Source organism: Agrilus planipennis, unplaced genomic scaffold (assembly GCF_000699045.2).
Source record: "Agrilus planipennis isolate EAB-ADULT unplaced genomic scaffold, Apla_2.0 scaffold1, whole genome shotgun sequence".
Taxonomy (NCBI): domain Eukaryota; kingdom Metazoa; phylum Arthropoda; class Insecta; order Coleoptera; family Buprestidae; genus Agrilus; species Agrilus planipennis.
In genome coordinates, this window is record NW_020442466.1 from 3,310,522 (window position 1) to 3,331,612 (window position 21,091).

The following is a 21,091-nucleotide window of genomic DNA, read 5'->3' on the forward strand; positions in this document are numbered from 1 at the left end:
ATAGGAACCATTCCTAGCATTAAACGGAAAATTTTATATAAAAGCAAAATTTATATTATTTTACTAAATGATATTCCTGTTATTTAATGCCCTACACATGAAACAAATATACAAAAGAAACATTAACATTCCCCCATATTGCACTTTCAATATTCTACAAATATATTAGAGCAATAAACTTCTTTTTGTATGTACATTTCTGTGTACACTACGCACATCCCATTGTATCAATAGAAAAAAAATTCATTGGTCATTTTATGTTGTGACTTTACCAGAACATACTTTCTGGAATACTCACAATCCTTACTGACTGTAATAAACCCTGTAATACAATGTTTTCGATCTCCAGAGAGAATACGAATTATCGAACTTGAGTAAATAGACTCCTTCGGCGGGGTACTGATGAGATCCGGCATAAACTTCATTTTGACAATCCCTCCTATACACAGGGACGACTTCAGTTAGAAGAGGCTTTGCTAAAGCACTTATGGGCAACGAACCGGCTTCTAGATCTTGGGCTGTTAAACCATCTTCATCATCCAAATCATCTAGATCTTCGCCGTCCTCATCATCGCTTTCTGACACATGTACCGATACCTCGCTTGATGTTGGAGTGCCAAATTCGAAATATACACCAAAACCTATTATAAATAGATAATATATATCTAAAAAGATGTATAGAATTGACTAAATAAACAAATAAATTAAGTGAACACTAATAAAGCAACATTTTCTTCTTACAAAAACAAACGGCCGTTCTTGTATAAATACAAGTGTTTTGTTATTTATTAGCAAAAGCATTTTGGATAAGCTTGGTTCTTCTTCTATATAAAACAATAAAAAATTTACTAACCAATATCATAATGATCGGTTGCAAATTCCCAAAAAATTCTTGATCCATCTTTGTGTGTAGGCACCCTAACCGTTACAGTCTCACCATGACCAACTCTTACTACCCCATCACCCTCAGCCTGTGACACAGCCTGTTTAAATGCCTGAATATCTGATCGTGTCCACATATTCGCCGGTACAAGTGTTTCAGAAAGAGATGAGAGTGCAGGAGGAGAACCATTATTTAGATCATCAGAAGATTGTTCTGTTGTCTGAGTTTTCTCCTCATTTGCATTCACCTCATTATCTGTCCCCTTTAGTATTATTTCTTCATCCCTATGAACTGCCTGCAATTGCTGCATATACTGAATGTAATGCTGCTCTTGTAATTGTTTAATTAGCGTGCCCTGTTTCTCAGGATCCCCTGAAAAGTAATAATAACAATTTTTGATGAAATTAAAGTAATGCTGGAGGCACTCAACATAAAAATTATTCACACGTAAAACACCTTACCTGGAAATTGTTGCTCAGCATAATTCCTAAATTGTTCATAAGTTTGCTGATTAAGAGCTTGTTTTATTTGCTGTTTAATTAATTCTTCTTTTTCTAACTGTTCTCGTTTCAATTTTTCTTCAGCTTCTAGTTTTTTTCTTTCTTCTTCTTCCAATAACCTACGTTTTCTCTCTTCTTCTCTGCAAAAAACATAAAATATATGTATGAAAATGTAAACCACATTATAACTTACATTAGTCTTTCTTGTTCTTCTTTTTCACATCTATGAGCTTCCGTATAAGCATTGAATAAAGGACAACGCCTATAAAGTAGTTCGACAAAACCTCTTCTTGCTTGGTCTGCATCTAAATTTCCTAATTTTTGCCACGCTAATCGTCTGTCACGACCCACAACGTCTAAGGCTCCTAAAGGGGGTAACTTTGATACTGCTTCTGATAAAGGACCGTGTGAAACTTGTTGCGAAAAGGCAACTAACTGCAATTTATCTTCATAACTTAAATGAACAGCTTTACCTTCTTTTTCTGAAACGAACAATAATGTTATTTACTATTACTTAACCTACAGAACCGGTAAAGTGCATACCTTTATAAAAGTTTAATGCAAGTTTATATACTTCTTGCAAAGGTAAACTATTGTTTGATAAGATATTTATTTGATCATTTTCAGCAGCTCCAAAGCCCGTTTTGTTTTCGATAGATAAATGTTTAAACTTTTCTGCGACTGATGAGGTGTTGTCACCTACAGCAGCCATTTTTGTGGTACAGTCCATAGATAATAGATATACAAAGGCTTTGGCCCATAGACAAGGTACAGTGCGTGACATCTATTGTCCATGGTACCATCATGGTACTGTCTGGCCCATAGATAAGGTCTAATGTATTGCCTATGGTTTATAACTAAGTGATCCACTTATCCATTATCCATAATTATTATTAAATATTACACCTCATTTTATAGCAGATATATTAAAATATTTTGTTTAATTTAGCTTATTTCGAATTATTTGTTATATCTCTTTTGCTACAATACTTCTATAAAACAAAACAACACAATGAGAACTCTTGAAAGATTATAATCTATTTATTGAAATAAAAATAATCATATTTACACCAAAAAAATATTTAACTAATTACTTGATCTAATTCTTCTAATTCGTCATCTTCACCACCAATTGCTTTCCAAAATGCTGTTACCATTTGCTCTGCACATTGTTTACGTTGATTCATTGGCATTCCTTTAATGCTTTCTTTCATCATCTGAAGGTGTGAAAATAGTTCACTAAAATCGTCCATATCATCTGGTCCAATTATATTACATACAGATGGAGAATCTTCTTGCTTTGTTACATTTGCTATATTACAACTGCCTTGTAACTTCTCACTTTTCATAATTAAATTAGGCCAAACGTATGTTTGCAGAGATTCTATAATTCTATCAACACCTACTTTTTCTTTGAATATATCACCACCCAAATCTGTGCACTCACTATTATTAGGATACAATTCAATTAATTCAAAACTATTTTTCAAACACCATCCTAATGCTTTAGTTTTTGGAACCTGACTTTCTTCAGTTATATAATTACATACCAATAATTTTACTTCAGGATTACATTCATTAAACAAATCTTCCAATTTTTTTAAATCTTCAAGTCCACACTCCTTATTACTGTCCATATGAACAATGACAGCATGAATGGTGTTATTGAATTCGTCTGTTCTTAAAAACTTTTCGGTTATTCCAAAAATATTGATATCAGCCGTATAATATTTAGTATCTACATGCCAAATACAATGAATTCTGTCAGGAACACTTTCATCTACTGCCGCTGTCTTTCCTACTAATAATTTCATAATTGATTTCGGTTTTGTTCTGCTGCAACTAACTATTAAAATACCGGGTCTGCAATCCATATTGAACTATTTACAGTGCAATGTAAACGTTATCAAATGAAATTGGAACAGTTAATTAATTTTCCTGTTAATTGCACATTTTTATCATATAATAGCTCATTTTAAACATTTTTTGACAATGTTGACAATTAATGGTAAACTAGGGTTAAGGTTATGTCGTGATATGCCATAGATAATAAATGTCTATTATCGGTTGCGTGCTGATCTGCTGAATTTTTGCTGAATGAAATGGATTTATATCGTTGACATCATAAAATTTGTGAACAGTGGAAATTATTTATTTAATTATTTGTGATTAAATAAATAGCATTTCGCTAATTGAAGATCTGAAATGGAAAATTTTTGAAAATTAAATTATCTGTGGACTGTAGAAAACTGAAACAAATTTCATCCATCCAGTTGGGGTTATGTTCTGTTCAGTTCTGCTGGTTCGTTGACTAGTATTGTATTTGTTTTTGAGTAAAATCGGTGAAGAAATAGTATAATAAATTTTATTATCAATAGTTAAAGCTGCAACTCCTAGTTAAGTTCTAAATTGCTGTATTTTAAAAATTGATAATGGTAAGTAAGAATGAAAAATATTCATTTCATAATGTAAATTGATTTATGCTTCAGGGTAAACATAAAGATCATAAACGTAAAAAACATAAAAAGGGCAAGAAGCATAAGAAAGAAATAAAGTACAGTAGTAGTTCTTCCAGTAATTCTGAAGATGAATGGGTAGAGAAAGAACTAATTAAAAATGATGAACAAGCTCTTGAAAGAGAAAGTTGGATGTCATTGTCAACCACTTTTAATTCTTATTCCAGTACTGATAAGAGACAAGATCGTGAAGAGCAAAGAAAACTTGAAAAACAAAAATCTGTTTATAATCCTTGCGAAAGTGTCAGGGAATTAAATCCTTATTGGAAGGGGGGTGGTGATGGTATGCCTTCTATAAAATTTAAAAGGCCACTTGATGATGGTGACAGTTTTCAAAATCCTGGCAATCATCCCATACAAAAAGACTCTGGTAGAGTTCAACCACAAAGTTCATCTAATTGGCGAAAAAAGACTGTTCCAGACCATACAACTAACAGTGCAGATACATCTCACAATTCAAATGATGATAGTAATAAACTTTTAAGTGAAAATGAAATGAATGCTCTTGCTGCTAAATTAGTAAAAGCTGAAATAATGGGAAATATACCTGTAATTTATGAACTTAGACAAAAACTTGAAGATGCAAGGAAAGCAAAAGAAAAAATTGCAATGGAAAATCATTCTATACTACTGACAGAAACCGACTCTAAAGGTTTTTCTCGCCCATTTAAGATGGAATCAACATATGGGGAATACTCAGGAAGTTCTCATAAAAAACAAAAAGTTGAAACTCACAAAGACAGAGAAAGGGTAAGGTATTTCCCAGATGATGATAAGTACTCCCTCAAACAAATGTTTGAAAATGAAAAATTCAACTCAGTTGAAGATGAAGCTAGAGACTTTGTACGCCTCACAGGTCAAGTTGGAAAAAATGATGATCTTGATGATCTATTTACTGATAACATTAGAAGAAAAAAATCAGATGAGAGAATTGATAAAAGAAATAGAGATAAGGCAATAAGGGAACATGAACAGACTATACAAACTATAGAAAATTGCACAAAATGCATACAATCTGCAAATATGCAGAAGCATTTAATGGTTTCACTTGGAGAAACGATTTATCTTTGTCTTCCACATCATGAACCACTTACAGATGGACATTGTATGATCATTCCAACTCGGCATGTCTCTTGTTGTACTAACTTAGAAGAAAATGAATGGAGTGAACTGCTAAATTATAGAAGAGCACTAGTCCAAATGTTTGCTAACAGAAATGAAGATGTCATTTTTATTGAAACAGCAATGTTTCTAAGTAGACATCCACATATGTCTATTCAGTGTGTACCCCTCCCAAAAGAACAGGGAGATCTAGCACCCATATATTTCAGAAAGGCAATTGATGAATCTGAAACCGAATGGTCTTCCAATAAGAAATTAGTGTCATTAGCTGGAAGAGATGTGAGAAAAGCTATTCCAAAAGGGTTACCGTATTTTAGTGTCTCCTTTGGGATGCAAGAAGGATTTGCTCATGTAATTGAAGATCAGAGGCTATTCCCTGTCAATTTTGGACAAGAAATAATAGGTGGAATGTTGGACTTGCATCACAGTAAATGGAAGAAACCAAAAAAACAAAGCTTTACAGAACAAAAAGATCGTGTTTTAAAATTTTCACAAGAGTGGAATAAATATGAATGTGCAACTGGATAAAAAAAAATACACTTTTTTTATTAACACTGTCCACATTTTTCAGAATTTCCTAGCGAAGCGCATGAGGCGATCAAAAATCGAGCCCCGCAACATATTTAACCCTTAATTTTCAGGATAAATGTGTCCTAAATAAATGTTGAAAAATAGAAAATAATTTTCTCTCAGGGCAAGTTGTTTAAACCAGAAGTTTATTACATTCTGGCTTAACATAAAAACAGCAACAATCTGATATCAAGATAAATTAATTGAATGTACAAAACTTCCCCATAAATTTAAAATTAAATATTTTATTTAACTTTTAATACTTTTAAAATTATGAAATGCTGTAAAATCACTAAATGTTTTGGAATGTAATTTGTACTCCCAACAAAATGATTCCTCCACTTATTGTTAGTATAATTTTGTTTTATAAAAATTAAATTTTTATGAAAATAAAAATGTATTATTTCAATTAGGCCTCTTATTTAACCTTTTTCTGTATTTCAATTTCTAGGTAAGTTAAATTACTCATAAATTTAAAAAAAATCATATACAAGTAAATCGCTATAATATTTTAAAATAAGTTAGCAAAAGTAAAATTTAGACAATCATTTCAAGTTCTCTAGCATAGGAAATGGCTTGCTCAGCAAATTCTCGGGCAGGTAGTGGTTCATTAATTTTTGTAACTTCTGGTACAAAGTGATAAAAGTTATCCTTTTCCAATTTCCATTTTTTCTAAATAAGTAGAAATATAATTACCAAGCATTTTACAAAAGAGTAAATGACTTACTTTAGATGCCAGTTCTTTTGTTGCCACTTCATTAGGTAGATACAGCATTCGAGTCGCATCCTTCAATGAAATCTTTTCAAATGCACTTTCCAAACATGAAGCAATTTCTCCTCTGATTGTGTCAAGTAAAATGTCCATAAAGAAGTTATAATTTTTGGCAGGAACATTTCCTTTGGCTAAAAATATCTGAAAACAAAAAAATTTAGTTAATACATACATTTGAAGTTACCCTGGTAATTAAACAAGTTAAAATATACCTTATTATAACTTCCTTCCATCAAATACTGTTCAATTGACAATGGATGTCTGATATAAACATTATTTTGTAATTGATCAGCAGGAAGTAGTTCCAATTCAGTATGAAACTCTGCTACTCGGTTTTGTGAAAGCAGAAACAATAAGTTTAACCCTAGAAGTTGGTATTTGAAAGCAGACTCTGGCAATTGATTCTTGTAATCAAAATAGTAACATTTCAATTGTGCCATGTATCTCTCAAAGGCAGGTATATCATTAGCTGCAATACTCCACTGAGCTCCAATTTCTAAAATATCTCTAGCAAGAAGTAATTCCTGCTGAGAAGCCAAACTATGTGAAGTTGGAAGAAATATTGTCGTGGTCAGCAGTATCTAAAACAAAAAAAATGCAAATTCATTTAACCTCAAAATAAAGAGTATCAAAGGGTTACCTTCAAGTCTGCTAAAAGTTGTTCACATTTACTCAAATTAGGATTTGTGTGACCCCATTCGCTTTTCAGTTGTTTGTATAAAGTAGTTATTTCACTAACTTTCGAAATATTCGACATATTAACTAATTATTTTACTCACAATAGCACGAAAACAACTTTCAACAACTGGTGTTTTGAACTTGTCTATAGATTTGAAGTTTTGATTTTCTATTTGATTACCATAGATAGTATCAGATGAAAATCATAGATAAATTGTGATGGATGCTACTTTTATGAAAGTTTACGACCATTTTAAGTTTTTTATCACGAAAAGGAAACTAGTGCCATCCAAACTAGGTAAATGCAGTAAACTACATGGATAATTACATTAAATGGTGGTGACATTTTGCAAGGCATTAGGAGATAGCATTACAGTATACAGTCTGTAAAATCGATTTTCTGTTCTACGTTTCAAACATAATGGGTGTGTATTTTTAGTTCTCCCCTCCATAAAAGGAACCAATTGTGTACAACTACTACGTGCACGTTCGTGCATGTCGCAGCGTAGATATAAACATTACGGTAGTCCTTGTTGCTGTTATTAGAAGTTGTGCTGCTGAGTAGTGCAAGTGTTTTGTCAGTTACTGACCGATACTTCTCGTTATATTTTCAAGCTACTTCCGAACGTGAAGTAGATAAATAAAGTAATTAAAAAGTTACACAGAATTACCGAAAATGGCTTTTATGATGCCTGTTGTAAAGAACGACTGGGATATTTACAAGTGCAATCCTAGGTCACGGAAGTTATCCGAGTGTTCCAACACTCAGTCATGCAGGTCTAGGAAGGTGTCTGAATGTCGCTCAGAAGGTCCTAGTTTGTCAACATCACCAGGATCCGATTTTATAGCGGGTTCACCGGGCCATAGAAGTATGCCAAACAACATGTCCCGACAGTTCTCGAGGAATAGTTCTAGAACGTCCCACAGTAGCCTGCAAAGCCCGTGTAAAAGTGCTGGATCTTCGCCACCGAAAACCGGCTCTCAAAACAGCCTAAACAAATTCCATAACCGGCTATTGGACAAACTGAAGAAATCCTTTAGGATCAAAGACACAGAATCAACACACACCACATGAGAAGAGAAGAAAAACACTAATTCTAAGAGTCGAAAGTCTTAGTGAATTTGTGTATAATATTTATTCGGTTTTATTCTTAATAAAAACCCTTATCATTATGGATTCGAAATTTTGTTAAGGAAGTGCTCTGTGATGTTTGTTTAGGTTATTGTAGTATTAAAAGGTAAGATTTATCTATAATTACTTAAAATATTCTAGTTTAAGTACTTAAATACCTACAATGTTTTTACAATATAAGACTGCAGCGTATTAGCTTAATGTTTAATCTAAATTCTATTAAATGTTAAATATAGAATGCGCTATTTGATGTTAGGAATTTGTTTGTACCTAGCATTGCTATTTGTTATGTTGGAGCGCATGGTACTACAAAAAACATTTTTGTTTACTTTGTCATTTGAAAGCGTGTCCGTATGATGCAATGTGAATTAAAAAATTGCTAATTGTAAAACGAAGTGCGATTGTGATTTGATTTAGTGATTACACATATTAACGATTTTGTTAGTTATCTGCCAAAAATGAGGCAAATTCCTAACTTTAAATGAACCATTAACATCTTTTTATATTCAATATAGCAAAATTCTGCTTTAATGTTTAGTGTTAACATTTTTATTGTTACAAATTTTGATGTAAAAGAGGTGGTAGGTAATTGGGCTTTTGATTTTTTGTAAACTTTCACCTATACTGTGTTTAACCAAATATACAACATTCCAGTTTGATCAAAAACGCTAGATAAAGAAAATGTTGTATTATTGTTACTTAAATGAAATGATGGTACCTACCTGTTAGTTATCTGTCTAAATTTTATTAAATGCCTAACACTTATTTAGATTTGTATATATACTTATAAAATCCCATCATGTATTGTAATGTGTCGATGATGAAAAGTAACAACGAAGGGATTTAACCCAGGATATTTGTAAGCACAGTATATAACAATACAGTCGACACTCTTAATTGTTTGATAAAGGTTCCTGTAATACCACAACGCCGTTTTATGATAAATGTGTTCTATGTTTAACGAAACTATCTATAAATATATGTTATACATATTTATTGAAATATATTTGTGACAGACTGTAAAAGAGTTTGTATAAAATTCTTTCATAATAAAGTTTACGAATTATTGTTATTAACATGATTTTTAATTATAAAAGTCCTGCCTTACTTATCAATCCTTTAGTAATTATCCAAAAGTGTAAGATATGATTAAATGGCAGGTAAGAGAAGAAGAAACATTCTTCTGGATGTGGATACCTAGCTACCTTTACAGATAAAAAAATACAATACGTTCCACCAGGGATTCAATATTGTTTAATTAAAAGTAATTGAAGTTGCACTTATTCATTATTGATTTTATAATAATTGAAAGTAAGGAACAGTAGGTACTGTTCACAATCAGCAACTTACGTAATAGCAATGTCGATGTCCCACCCATTGAAGTGGAAAATTACCGAGAGAAGTTTGCACGATTCCGCTTGCATGTGTTTATTCACATCAGTATTTTTATGCTGAATATATCACAAATCTTCATATACATTGTACAATGTATTGAAGAACAGGTTTTCTATATTTAGTAACCGAATATATTATGTTTATAAATGCTTTTCTGTCTAATACCTGAATGCTAAGTAGATTTAACATAAAATTCAAATTCTTTTCTAACAGGTTTCGTATTTTTTCATTCAAAAAAATTAAAAATTAATCTCAACAAAACTTAATCCAATAAAANATCAGTTTTACGATCCGTTGTTAAGTTTCTAGAGCAATGTGTGCTCCAAGGATTTCTTTAAGAAATTTGCTGATGATATTTATTTTTAATGAATTAATTGTGAAGGTTTAATAGGATTTGCCTTAGTTTTTTTTCTTTCTTATAGATGCAGAATTTACAAGTAGTCTATAATTACAATCTTTGTTGGTATAGATTATAAAAGATTCATTTAGAAATGTTTGCTTGTCTAGAGGTAGAAAAAAGATTATTGATTACTGACCAATTTAGTCCTTTATAATTAAAGTGCCATATTATTAAGTGTCTGGGGCTGAAGATATTGATTAAAGCAGAATACCGTCTGCTATACAATTAATAAGAATACTAGCCAATAATAATAATCAATATCGCTGTTCAGGTACTGATGAAAATCGTGTTGCTGCAGTCCCTTATTAAATAGAAATGTTTACAGGAAAAGATTAGCCTGTAATTGAAATGGGATACGTCCAATATACCCATAAAAACGTTAATCAAAAGTAGAAATTACAGATTTTTTTGTCAGTATTTTTCTTTTTATGTCGGACGAACGAAAATGCGTTTGATGGACGTGTGGAATATGTTTTATCAACCACGTACGTATATTTGAAAGCTTCTGCATATCTGAAAACTGTCCTAAACTGGCTGAGCTGTCAAATCTTTTGAACAAAGCGTAACACCCCTTAAAGGTTTTAAATTGCATTTACTCGACCTATATTACGTTATTAGTTATATAAAAAGATCTCTGAAAGTATTTGTACGCATTTCGCTATACTGCGTCATACTTTTTCAAAACACACAACCCTTAAAATCCACAAATAATGCTTCTCTCGGACATTCGAGAACATTACACCTGAGGACCATCTTAGAAACATTCAAAAACATTTTAGTACTCTCTCACTTACTCAGGAAGGGTGTATTGTTGACCAGTAGTCCACTCGCAGGCCCACACATTCACAAGACTAGAAAAATTTCAAACATAATAGGAGATTTCGGACATTTTTTAGAATACCATAATCAAAATATAATAGAATGTCCTAATACAGTGTCAGAAGTCATCTTCACCACTCACACACTATGGTCCTTGAAAATTCCACAAACATTCGAGAACATTATAAGCTTAGGAGCACCCTGGATACATTCCAGAACATTCTGATACATTCTTACATGCTAAACAGGTGTTTGGTGACCGGTGGTTGGCTTGCAGGCCAAAGCATTCTTTAAACTGTAATAATTTCAAGCGTATTAGGAAATTTCGAACAGTTTTTACAATACCTTGGTCAAAATATAATAGAATGCCCTAATACAGTGTCAAAAGTCATCTTCACCACTCACACACAATGGTCCTTGAAAATTCCATAAACATTCGAGAACATTATAAGCTGAAGATCATCTTAAAGATATGCAAAAACATTTTTGTACATTCTCACATTTTAAACGAGTGTTTGGTAGCCGTAGTTGATTCGCAGATCCACACACTCACCAGATTAGAGAAATCTCGATCATTATAAGAGTTTGATTATTTTACTTTAATTAAATTATCGCTTAATCTGTCTGCTGAAAACTGCATAAAAAACTGTCTGAATAGTTTTAGGTACTCATGTACCGTCTAATTTTCGAGTTTTCTGCACTTCAGTGTGTACTATGTACCAATGTACCCCAGAGAGTTAAATAAAATAAAACGCTTTGTAACTAAAATACGTGCATTTGACATAGCGCATGATAGGACATTCTCGAATTCTAGATGACTCTTCGGAATGGGGGTGGGTGATATCGAAAGAGGAGGTCTCCCCCACCACTGTACCATAAAAAATTAGGGAGGTTAGATAATGGCCCCTTCGGGATGGGGGTAAGGGGTTTCGAAAGAGGGTGGTCACCTGAGTAAAACCCCATAAAAAATTTGCGGCGGTCTTACCCTCATAAAAAGTTATGTGGGTTGAAAGTTGATTATTTTGACAATTTTCATACACTATAATTCAAATAAAATTCAATAAAAGAATTATTTTCAAGCGGGTGGAGGTGGGGGATCGAAAGAGGGNTTTTGGATAAGCTTGGTTCTTCTTCTATATAAAACAATAAAAAATTTACTAACCAATATCATAATGATCGGTTGCAAATTCCCAAAAAATTCTTGATCCATCTTTGTGTGTAGGCACCCTAACCGTTACAGTCTCACCATGACCAACTCTTACTACCCCATCACCCTCAGCCTGTGACACAGCCTGTTTAAATGCCTGAATATCTGATCGTGTCCACATATTCGCCGGTACAAGTGTTTCAGAAAGAGATGAGAGTGCAGGAGGAGAACCATTATTTAGATCATCAGAAGATTGTTCTGTTGTCTGAGTTTTCTCCTCATTTGCATTCACCTCATTATCTGTCCCCTTTAGTATTATTTCTTCATCCCTATGAACTGCCTGCAATTGCTGCATATACTGAATGTAATGCTGCTCTTGTAATTGTTTAATTAGCGTGCCCTGTTTCTCAGGATCCCCTGAAAAGTAATAATAACAATTTTTGATGAAATTAAAGTAATGCTGGAGGCACTCAACATAAAAATTATTCACACGTAAAACACCTTACCTGGAAATTGTTGCTCAGCATAATTCCTAAATTGTTCATAAGTTTGCTGATTAAGAGCTTGTTTTATTTGCTGTTTAATTAATTCTTCTTTTTCTAACTGTTCTCGTTTCAATTTTTCTTCAGCTTCTAGTTTTTTTCTTTCTTCTTCTTCCAATAACCTACGTTTTCTCTCTTCTTCTCTGCAAAAAACATAAAATATATGTATGAAAATGTAAACCACATTATAACTTACATTAGTCTTTCTTGTTCTTCTTTTTCACATCTATGAGCTTCCGTATAAGCATTGAATAAAGGACAACGCCTATAAAGTAGTTCGACAAAACCTCTTCTTGCTTGGTCTGCATCTAAATTTCCTAATTTTTGCCACGCTAATCGTCTGTCACGACCCACAACGTCTAAGGCTCCTAAAGGGGGTAACTTTGATACTGCTTCTGATAAAGGACCGTGTGAAACTTGTTGCGAAAAGGCAACTAACTGCAATTTATCTTCATAACTTAAATGAACAGCTTTACCTTCTTTTTCTGAAACGAACAATAATGTTATTTACTATTACTTAACCTACAGAACCGGTAAAGTGCATACCTTTATAAAAGTTTAATGCAAGTTTATATACTTCTTGCAAAGGTAAACTATTGTTTGATAAGATATTTATTTGATCATTTTCAGCAGCTCCAAAGCCCGTTTTGTTTTCGATAGATAAATGTTTAAACTTTTCTGCGACTGATGAGGTGTTGTCACCTACAGCAGCCATTTTTGTGGTACAGTCCATAGATAATAGATATACAAAGGCTTTGGCCCATAGACAAGGTACAGTGCGTGACATCTATTGTCCATGGTACCATCATGGTACTGTCTGGCCCATAGATAAGGTCTAATGTATTGCCTATGGTTTATAACTAAGTGATCCACTTATCCATTATCCATAATTATTATTAAATATTACACCTCATTTTATAGCAGATATATTAAAATATTTTGTTTAATTTAGCTTATTTCGAATTATTTGTTATATCTCTTTTGCTACAATACTTCTATAAAACAAAACAACACAATGAGAACTCTTGAAAGATTATAATCTATTTATTGAAATAAAAATAATCATATTTACACCAAAAAAATATTTAACTAATTACTTGATCTAATTCTTCTAATTCGTCATCTTCACCACCAATTGCTTTCCAAAATGCTGTTACCATTTGCTCTGCACATTGTTTACGTTGATTCATTGGCATTCCTTTAATGCTTTCTTTCATCATCTGAAGGTGTGAAAATAGTTCACTAAAATCGTCCATATCATCTGGTCCAATTATATTACATACAGATGGAGAATCTTCTTGCTTTGTTACATTTGCTATATTACAACTGCCTTGTAACTTCTCACTTTTCATAATTAAATTAGGCCAAACGTATGTTTGCAGAGATTCTATAATTCTATCAACACCTACTTTTTCTTTGAATATATCACCACCCAAATCTGTGCACTCACTATTATTAGGATACAATTCAATTAATTCAAAACTATTTTTCAAACACCATCCTAATGCTTTAGTTTTTGGAACCTGACTTTCTTCAGTTATATAATTACATACCAATAATTTTACTTCAGGATTACATTCATTAAACAAATCTTCCAATTTTTTTAAATCTTCAAGTCCACACTCCTTATTACTGTCCATATGAACAATGACAGCATGAATGGTGTTATTGAATTCGTCTGTTCTTAAAAACTTTTCGGTTATTCCAAAAATATTGATATCAGCCGTATAATATTTAGTATCTACATGCCAAATACAATGAATTCTGTCAGGAACACTTTCATCTACTGCCGCTGTCTTTCCTACTAATAATTTCATAATTGATTTCGGTTTTGTTCTGCTGCAACTAACTATTAAAATACCGGGTCTGCAATCCATATTGAACTATTTACAGTGCAATGTAAACGTTATCAAATGAAATTGGAACAGTTAATTAATTTTCCTGTTAATTGCACATTTTTATCATATAATAGCTCATTTTAAACATTTTTTGACAATGTTGACAATTAATGGTAAACTAGGGTTAAGGTTATGTCGTGATATGCCATAGATAATAAATGTCTATTATCGGTTGCGTGCTGATCTGCTGAATTTTTGCTGAATGAAATGGATTTATATCGTTGACATCATAAAATTTGTGAACAGTGGAAATTATTTATTTAATTATTTGTGATTAAATAAATAGCATTTCGCTAATTGAAGATCTGAAATGGAAAATTTTTGAAAATTAAATTATCTGTGGACTGTAGAAAACTGAAACAAATTTCATCCATCCAGTTGGGGTTATGTTCTGTTCAGTTCTGCTGGTTCGTTGACTAGTATTGTATTTGTTTTTGAGTAAAATCGGTGAAGAAATAGTATAATAAATTTTATTATCAATAGTTAAAGCTGCAACTCCTAGTTAAGTTCTAAATTGCTGTATTTTAAAAATTGATAATGGTAAGTAAGAATGAAAAATATTCATTTCATAATGTAAATTGATTTATGCTTCAGGGTAAACATAAAGATCATAAACGTAAAAAACATAAAAAGGGCAAGAAGCATAAGAAAGAAATAAAGTACAGTAGTAGTTCTTCCAGTAATTCTGAAGATGAATGGGTAGAGAAAGAACTAATTAAAAATGATGAACAAGCTCTTGAAAGAGAAAGTTGGATGTCATTGTCAACCACTTTTAATTCTTATTCCAGTACTGATAAGAGACAAGATCGTGAAGAGCAAAGAAAACTTGAAAAACAAAAATCTGTTTATAATCCTTGCGAAAGTGTCAGGGAATTAAATCCTTATTGGAAGGGGGGTGGTGATGGTATGCCTTCTATAAAATTTAAAAGGCCACTTGATGATGGTGACAGTTTTCAAAATCCTGGCAATCATCCCATACAAAAAGACTCTGGTAGAGTTCAACCACAAAGTTCATCTAATTGGCGAAAAAAGACTGTTCCAGACCATACAACTAACAGTGCAGATACATCTCACAATTCAAATGATGATAGTAATAAACTTTTAAGTGAAAATGAAATGAATGCTCTTGCTGCTAAATTAGTAAAAGCTGAAATAATGGGAAATATACCTGTAATTTATGAACTTAGACAAAAACTTGAAGATGCAAGGAAAGCAAAAGAAAAAATTGCAATGGAAAATCATTCTATACTACTGACAGAAACCGACTCTAAAGGTTTTTCTCGCCCATTTAAGATGGAATCAACATATGGGGAATACTCAGGAAGTTCTCATAAAAAACAAAAAGTTGAAACTCACAAAGACAGAGAAAGGGTAAGGTATTTCCCAGATGATGATAAGTACTCCCTCAAACAAATGTTTGAAAATGAAAAATTCAACTCAGTTGAAGATGAAGCTAGAGACTTTGTACGCCTCACAGGTCAAGTTGGAAAAAATGATGATCTTGATGATCTATTTACTGATAACATTAGAAGAAAAAAATCAGATGAGAGAATTGATAAAAGAAATAGAGATAAGGCAATAAGGGAACATGAACAGACTATACAAACTATAGAAAATTGCACAAAATGCATACAATCTGCAAATATGCAGAAGCATTTAATGGTTTCACTTGGAGAAACGATTTATCTTTGTCTTCCACATCATGAACCACTTACAGATGGACNATTCGAAATTTTGTTAAGGAAGTGCTCTGTGATGTTTGTTTAGGTTATTGTAGTATTAAAAGGTAAGATTTATCTATAATTACTTAAAATATTCTAGTTTAAGTACTTAAATACCTACAATGTTTTTACAATATAAGACTGCAGCGTATTAGCTTAATGTTTAATCTAAATTCTATTAAATGTTAAATATAGAATGCGCTATTTGATGTTAGGAATTTGTTTGTACCTAGCATTGCTATTTGTTATGTTGGAGCGCATGGTACTACAAAAAACATTTTTGTTTACTTTGTCATTTGAAAGCGTGTCCGTATGATGCAATGTGAATTAAAAAATTGCTAATTGTAAAACGAAGTGCGATTGTGATTTGATTTAGTGATTACACATATTAACGATTTTGTTAGTTATCTGCCAAAAATGAGGCAAATTCCTAACTTTAAATGAACCATTAACATCTTTTTATATTCAATATAGCAAAATTCTGCTTTAATGTTTAGTGTTAACATTTTTATTGTTACAAATTTTGATGTAAAAGAGGTGGTAGGTAATTGGGCTTTTGATTTTTTGTAAACTTTCACCTATACTGTGTTTAACCAAATATACAACATTCCAGTTTGATCAAAAACGCTAGATAAAGAAAATGTTGTATTATTGTTACTTAAATGAAATGATGGTACCTACCTGTTAGTTATCTGTCTAAATTTTATTAAATGCCTAACACTTATTTAGATTTGTATATATACTTATAAAATCCCATCATGTATTGTAATGTGTCGATGATGAAAAGTAACAACGAAGGGATTTAACCCAGGATATTTGTAAGCACAGTATATAACAATACAGTCGACACTCTTAATTGTTTGATAAAGGTTCCTGTAATACCACAACGCCGTTTTATGATAAATGTGTTCTATGTTTAACGAAACTATCTATAAATATATGTTATACATATTTATTGAAATATATTTGTGACAGACTGTAAAAGAGTTTGTATAAAATTCTTTCATAATAAAGTTTACGAATTATTGTTATTAACATGATTTTTAATTATAAAAGTCCTGCCTTACTTATCAATCCTTTAGTAATTATCCAAAAGTGTAAGATATGATTAAATGGCAGGTAAGAGAAGAAGAAACATTCTTCTGGATGTGGATACCTAGCTACCTTTACAGATAAAAAAATACAATACGTTCCACCAGGGATTCAATATTGTTTAATTAAAAGTAATTGAAGTTGCACTTATTCATTATTGATTTTATAATAATTGAAAGTAAGGAACAGTAGGTACTGTTCACAATCAGCAACTTACGTAATAGCAATGTCGATGTCCCACCCATTGAAGTGGAAAATTACCGAGAGAAGTTTGCACGATTCCGCTTGCATGTGTTTATTCACATCAGTATTTTTATGCTGAATATATCACAAATCTTCATATACATTGTACAATGTATTGAAGAACAGGTTTTCTATATTTAGTAACCGAATATATTATGTTTATAAATGCTTTTCTGTCTAATACCTGAATGCTAAGTAGATTTAACATAAAATTCAAATTCTTTTCTAACAGGTTTCGTATTTTTTCATTCAAAAAAATTAAAAATTAATCTCAACAAAACTTAATCCAATAAAAAAAAGTTTAGGTCTGCTGTAGGCATAAAAATAAACCAAATGATTTTTACATTTTTACGTAATTACAACCGAAATTTGATGCAACGAAGTACAACCTCCAACAGCATCGTGAGTGACTAACGTTAAGAATGCATGTTTACTTGTTTTAATACGATTCGATGCTTCTGATTGGCTAATACGTTGACGGCTATTTTGTTGCTCAGTTAAAAACTAGGTCACATTTGGTGTTTGTCCTTGATTTGTTCTAAAGAATGCGGAAGTAAACAGTGTTTAGTCCCAAACATATGAATGAATGTAAAGAAATATAAAAAAGAGCTAACTCAGTCACTCTTTAACTGATTCAGATGCAGGTTTCATCCAAATTTAAGGAATTTAACGTTAATTGATAAAATGGTAATAATTATTAAAACAACTCAGCGATACAATCAAATTAGCTTGTAGTGGTGGGAATATAATTACATACCAATAATTTTACTTCAGGATTACATTCATTAAACAAATCTTCCAATTTTTTTAAATCTTCAAGTCCACACTCCTTATTACTGTCCATATGAACAATGACAGCATGAATGGTGTTATTGAATTCGTCTGTTCTTAAAAACTTTTCGGTTATTCCAAAAATATTGATATCAGCCGTATAATATTTAGTATCTACATGCCAAATACAATGAATTCTGTCAGGAACACTTTCATCTACTGCCGCTGTCTTTCCTACTAATAATTTCATAATTGATTTCGGTTTTGTTCTGCTGCAACTAACTATTAAAATACCGGGTCTGCAATCCATATTGAACTATTTACAGTGCAATGTAAACGTTATCAAATGAAATTGGAACAGTTAATTAATTTTCCTGTTAATTGCACATTTTTATNGTGGTGGGAAAAGTACCAAATATTTTTTTAGTAAATTAGTAAAGAATTTTATTTTAATGTACACTATAGTTGTAATGTATGTCATCATAAGTAACAATTAATTTTAAAATAATTGATTTAATATAATAGTATACATAGTAGGAGTATTACTCCTAAAAATATGTTTTCTATAAATATTTTTATCTAAGTGTATACATATTTAAGATTTTAATTTTGTCATTGGTATCATGGCAAAATTCCTAATCTCTCTTAATTAAATAAACTCAGCCATGTTAAAACCTATGAATATTTTTTTGGTTTGTTTTTAAAACAATATGAACTAAAAGGAATATGTAACAATTAAAAATGAATCAGTTTTACGATCCGTTGTTAAGTTTCTAGAGCAATGTGTGCTCCAAGGATTTCTTTAAGAAATTTGCTGATGATATTTATTTTTAATGAATTAATTGTGAAGGTTTAATAGGATTTGCCTTAGTTTTTTTTCTTTCTTATAGATGCAGAATTTACAAGTAGTCTATAATTACAATCTTTGTTGGTATAGATTATAAAAGATTCATTTAGAAATGTTTGCTTGTCTAGAGGTAGAAAAAAGATTATTGATTACTGACCAATTTAGTCCTTTATAATTAAAGTGCCATATTATTAAGTGTCTGGGGCTGAAGATATTGATTAAAGCAGAATACCGTCTGCTATACAATTAATAAGAATACTAGCCAATAATAATAATCAATATCGCTGTTCAGGTACTGATGAAAATCGTGTTGCTGCAGTCCCTTATTAAATAGAAATGTTTACAGGAAAAGATTAGCCTGTAATTGAAATGGGATACGTCCAATATACCCATAAAAACGTTAATCAAAAGTAGAAATTACAGATTTTTTTGTCAGTATTTTTCTTTTTATGTCGGACGAACGAAAATGCGTTTGATGGACGTGTGGAATATGTTTTATCAACCACGTACGTATATTTGAAAGCTTCTGCATATCTGAAAACTGTCCTAAACTGGCTGAGCTGTCAAATCTTTTGAACAAAGCGTAACACCCCTTAAAGGTTTTAAATTGCATTTACTCGACCTATATTACGTTATTAGTTATATAAAAAGATCTCTGAAAGTATTTGTACGCATTTCGCTATACTGCGTCATACTTTTTCAAAACACACAACCCTTAAAATCCACAAATAATGCTTCTCTCGGACATTCGAGAACATTACACCTGAGGACCATCTTAGAAACATTCAAAAACATTTTAGTACTCTCTCACTTACTCAGGAAGGGTGTATTGTTGACCAGTAGTCCACTCGCAGGCCCACACATTCACAAGACTAGAAAAATTTCAAACATAATAGGAGATTTCGGACATTTTTTAGAATACCATAATCAAAATATAATAGAATGTCCTAATACAGTGTCAGAAGTCATCTTCACCACTCACACACTATGGTCCTTGAAAATTCCACAAACATTCGAGAACATTATAAGCTTAGGAGCACCCTGGATACATTCCAGAACATTCTGATACATTCTTACATGCTAAACAGGTGTTTGGTGACCGGTGGTTGGCTTGCAGGCCAAAGCATTCTTTAAACTGTAATAATTTCAAGCGTATTAGGAAATTTCGAACAGTTTTTACAATACCTTGGTCAAAATATAATAGAATGCCCTAATACAGTGTCAAAAGTCATCTTCACCACTCACACACAATGGTCCTTGAAAATTCCATAAACATTCGAGAACATTATAAGCTGAAGATCATCTTAAAGATATGCAAAAACATTTTTGTACATTCTCACATTTTAAACGAGTGTTTGGTAGCCGTAGTTGATTCGCAGATCCACACACTCACCAGATTAGAGAAATCTCGATCATTATAAGAGTTTGATTATTTTACTTTAATTAAATTATCGCTTAATCTGTCTGCTGAAAACTGCATAAAAAACTGTCTGAATAGTTTTAGGTACTCATGTACCGTCTAATTTTCGAGTTTTCTGCACTTCAGTGTGTACTATGTACCAATGTACCCCAGAGAGTTAAATAAAATAAAACGCTTTGTAACTAAAATACGTGCATTTGACATAGCGCATGATAGGACATTCTCGAATTCTAGATGACTCTTCGGAATGGGGGTGGGTGATATCGAAAGAGGAGGTCTCCCCCACCACTGTACCATAAAAAATTAGGGAGGTTAGATAATGGCCCCTTCGGGATGGGGGTAAGGGGTTTCGAAAGAGGGTGGTCACCTGAGTAAAACCCCATAAAAAATTTGCGGCGGTCTTACCCTCATAAAAAGTTATGTGGGTTGAAAGTTGATTATTTTGACAATTTTCATACACTATAATTCAAATAAAATTCAATAAAAGAATTATTTTCAAGCGGGTGGAGGTGGGGAATCGAAAGAGGGTGGTCACTTAAACAAAACCCGATAACCTAACCTAATCTATCTATTGATAGTGATATTTAAATAATGTTTTATATAACTTTCTCAATATTTTTATT

General features: G+C 31.9%; 7 protein-coding genes across 7 annotated transcripts; 2 read left to right on the top strand and 5 right to left on the bottom strand.

Moving 5' to 3' along the window:
• Positions 1-6: 6 nt before the first annotated feature.
• Positions 7-2,111, bottom strand: LOC108732929 (Golgi resident protein GCP60-like). The gene is made up of 5 exons (XM_025981098.1): positions 1,927-2,111; positions 1,577-1,865; positions 1,345-1,523; positions 854-1,255; positions 7-641 (listed from the first exon to the last, which is right to left on the bottom strand). The coding sequence occupies exons 1-5, from the start codon at positions 2,093-2,095 to the stop codon at positions 304-306; spliced, it is 1,377 nt and encodes a 458-aa protein (XP_025836883.1). The 5' UTR covers positions 2,096-2,111; the 3' UTR covers positions 7-303.
• Positions 2,112-2,408: 297 nt separating this feature from the next.
• Positions 2,409-3,397, bottom strand: LOC108734520 (alpha- and gamma-adaptin-binding protein p34-like). Its single transcript, XM_018466118.2, has 2 exons — positions 3,242-3,397; positions 2,409-3,184 (listed from the first exon to the last, which is right to left on the bottom strand). Exons 1-2 carry the CDS (start codon positions 3,255-3,257, stop codon positions 2,466-2,468), a joined length of 735 nt encoding a protein of 244 aa, XP_018321620.1. The 5' UTR covers positions 3,258-3,397; the 3' UTR covers positions 2,409-2,465.
• Positions 3,398-3,609: 212 nt separating this feature from the next.
• Positions 3,610-6,000, top strand: LOC108734513 (CWF19-like protein 2 homolog). The gene is made up of 2 exons (XM_018466103.2): positions 3,610-3,818; positions 3,873-6,000. The coding sequence occupies exons 1-2, from the start codon at positions 3,816-3,818 to the stop codon at positions 5,547-5,549; spliced, it is 1,680 nt and encodes a 559-aa protein (XP_018321605.1). The 5' UTR covers positions 3,610-3,815; the 3' UTR covers positions 5,550-6,000.
• Positions 6,001-6,077: 77 nt separating this feature from the next.
• On the bottom strand, positions 6,078-7,711 carry LOC108734526 (26S proteasome non-ATPase regulatory subunit 8). The gene is made up of 4 exons (XM_018466131.2): positions 7,004-7,711; positions 6,576-6,944; positions 6,319-6,504; positions 6,078-6,263 (listed from the first exon to the last, which is right to left on the bottom strand). Exons 1-4 carry the CDS (start codon positions 7,118-7,120, stop codon positions 6,129-6,131), a joined length of 807 nt encoding a protein of 268 aa, XP_018321633.1. The 5' UTR covers positions 7,121-7,711; the 3' UTR covers positions 6,078-6,128.
• A 4,217-nt stretch (positions 7,712-11,928) lies between these two features.
• Positions 11,929-13,207, bottom strand: LOC108732919 (Golgi resident protein GCP60-like). The gene is made up of 4 exons (XM_025981069.1): positions 13,023-13,207; positions 12,673-12,961; positions 12,441-12,619; positions 11,929-12,351 (listed from the first exon to the last, which is right to left on the bottom strand). Exons 1-4 carry the CDS (start codon positions 13,189-13,191, stop codon positions 11,945-11,947), a joined length of 1,044 nt encoding a protein of 347 aa, XP_025836854.1. The 5' UTR covers positions 13,192-13,207; the 3' UTR covers positions 11,929-11,944.
• Positions 13,208-13,504: 297 nt separating this feature from the next.
• Positions 13,505-14,493, bottom strand: LOC112906618 (alpha- and gamma-adaptin-binding protein p34-like). The gene is made up of 2 exons (XM_025981071.1): positions 14,338-14,493; positions 13,505-14,280 (listed from the first exon to the last, which is right to left on the bottom strand). Exons 1-2 carry the CDS (start codon positions 14,351-14,353, stop codon positions 13,562-13,564), a joined length of 735 nt encoding a protein of 244 aa, XP_025836856.1. The 5' UTR covers positions 14,354-14,493; the 3' UTR covers positions 13,505-13,561.
• A 210-nt stretch (positions 14,494-14,703) lies between these two features.
• Positions 14,704-16,141, top strand: LOC112906638 (CWF19-like protein 2). Its single transcript, XM_025981149.1, has 2 exons — positions 14,704-14,914; positions 14,969-16,141. Exons 1-2 carry the CDS (start codon positions 14,912-14,914, stop codon positions 16,139-16,141), a joined length of 1,176 nt encoding a protein of 391 aa, XP_025836934.1. The 5' UTR covers positions 14,704-14,911.
• Positions 16,142-21,091: the final 4,950 nt, after the last annotated feature.

Coding starts and splice junctions, on each gene's coding strand:
- LOC108732919 (XM_025981069.1), bottom strand. CDS start 13,191: ATGGCTGCTGTAGGTGACAACACCTCATCAGTCGCAGAAAAGTTTAAA. Junction 12,962..13,022: donor TGCATTAAACTTTTATAAAG/GTATGCACTTTA, acceptor TGTTCGTTTCAG/AAAAAGAAGGTAAAGCTGTT. Junction 12,352..12,440: donor TGCTGAGCAACAATTTCCAG/GTAAGGTGTTTT, acceptor ATTACTTTTCAG/GGGATCCTGAGAAACAGGGC.
- LOC108732929 (XM_025981098.1), bottom strand. CDS start 2,095: ATGGCTGCTGTAGGTGACAACACCTCATCAGTCGCAGAAAAGTTTAAA. Junction 1,866..1,926: donor TGCATTAAACTTTTATAAAG/GTATGCACTTTA, acceptor TGTTCGTTTCAG/AAAAAGAAGGTAAAGCTGTT. Junction 1,256..1,344: donor TGCTGAGCAACAATTTCCAG/GTAAGGTGTTTT, acceptor ATTACTTTTCAG/GGGATCCTGAGAAACAGGGC.
- LOC108734526 (XM_018466131.2), bottom strand. CDS start 7,120: ATGTCGAATATTTCGAAAGTTAGTGAAATAACTACTTTATACAAACAA. Junction 6,945..7,003: donor AACTTTTAGCAGACTTGAAG/GTAACCCTTTGA, acceptor TTTTTGTTTTAG/ATACTGCTGACCACGACAAT. Junction 6,505..6,575: donor TGGAAGGAAGTTATAATAAG/GTATATTTTAAC, acceptor TTTTGTTTTCAG/ATATTTTTAGCCAAAGGAAA.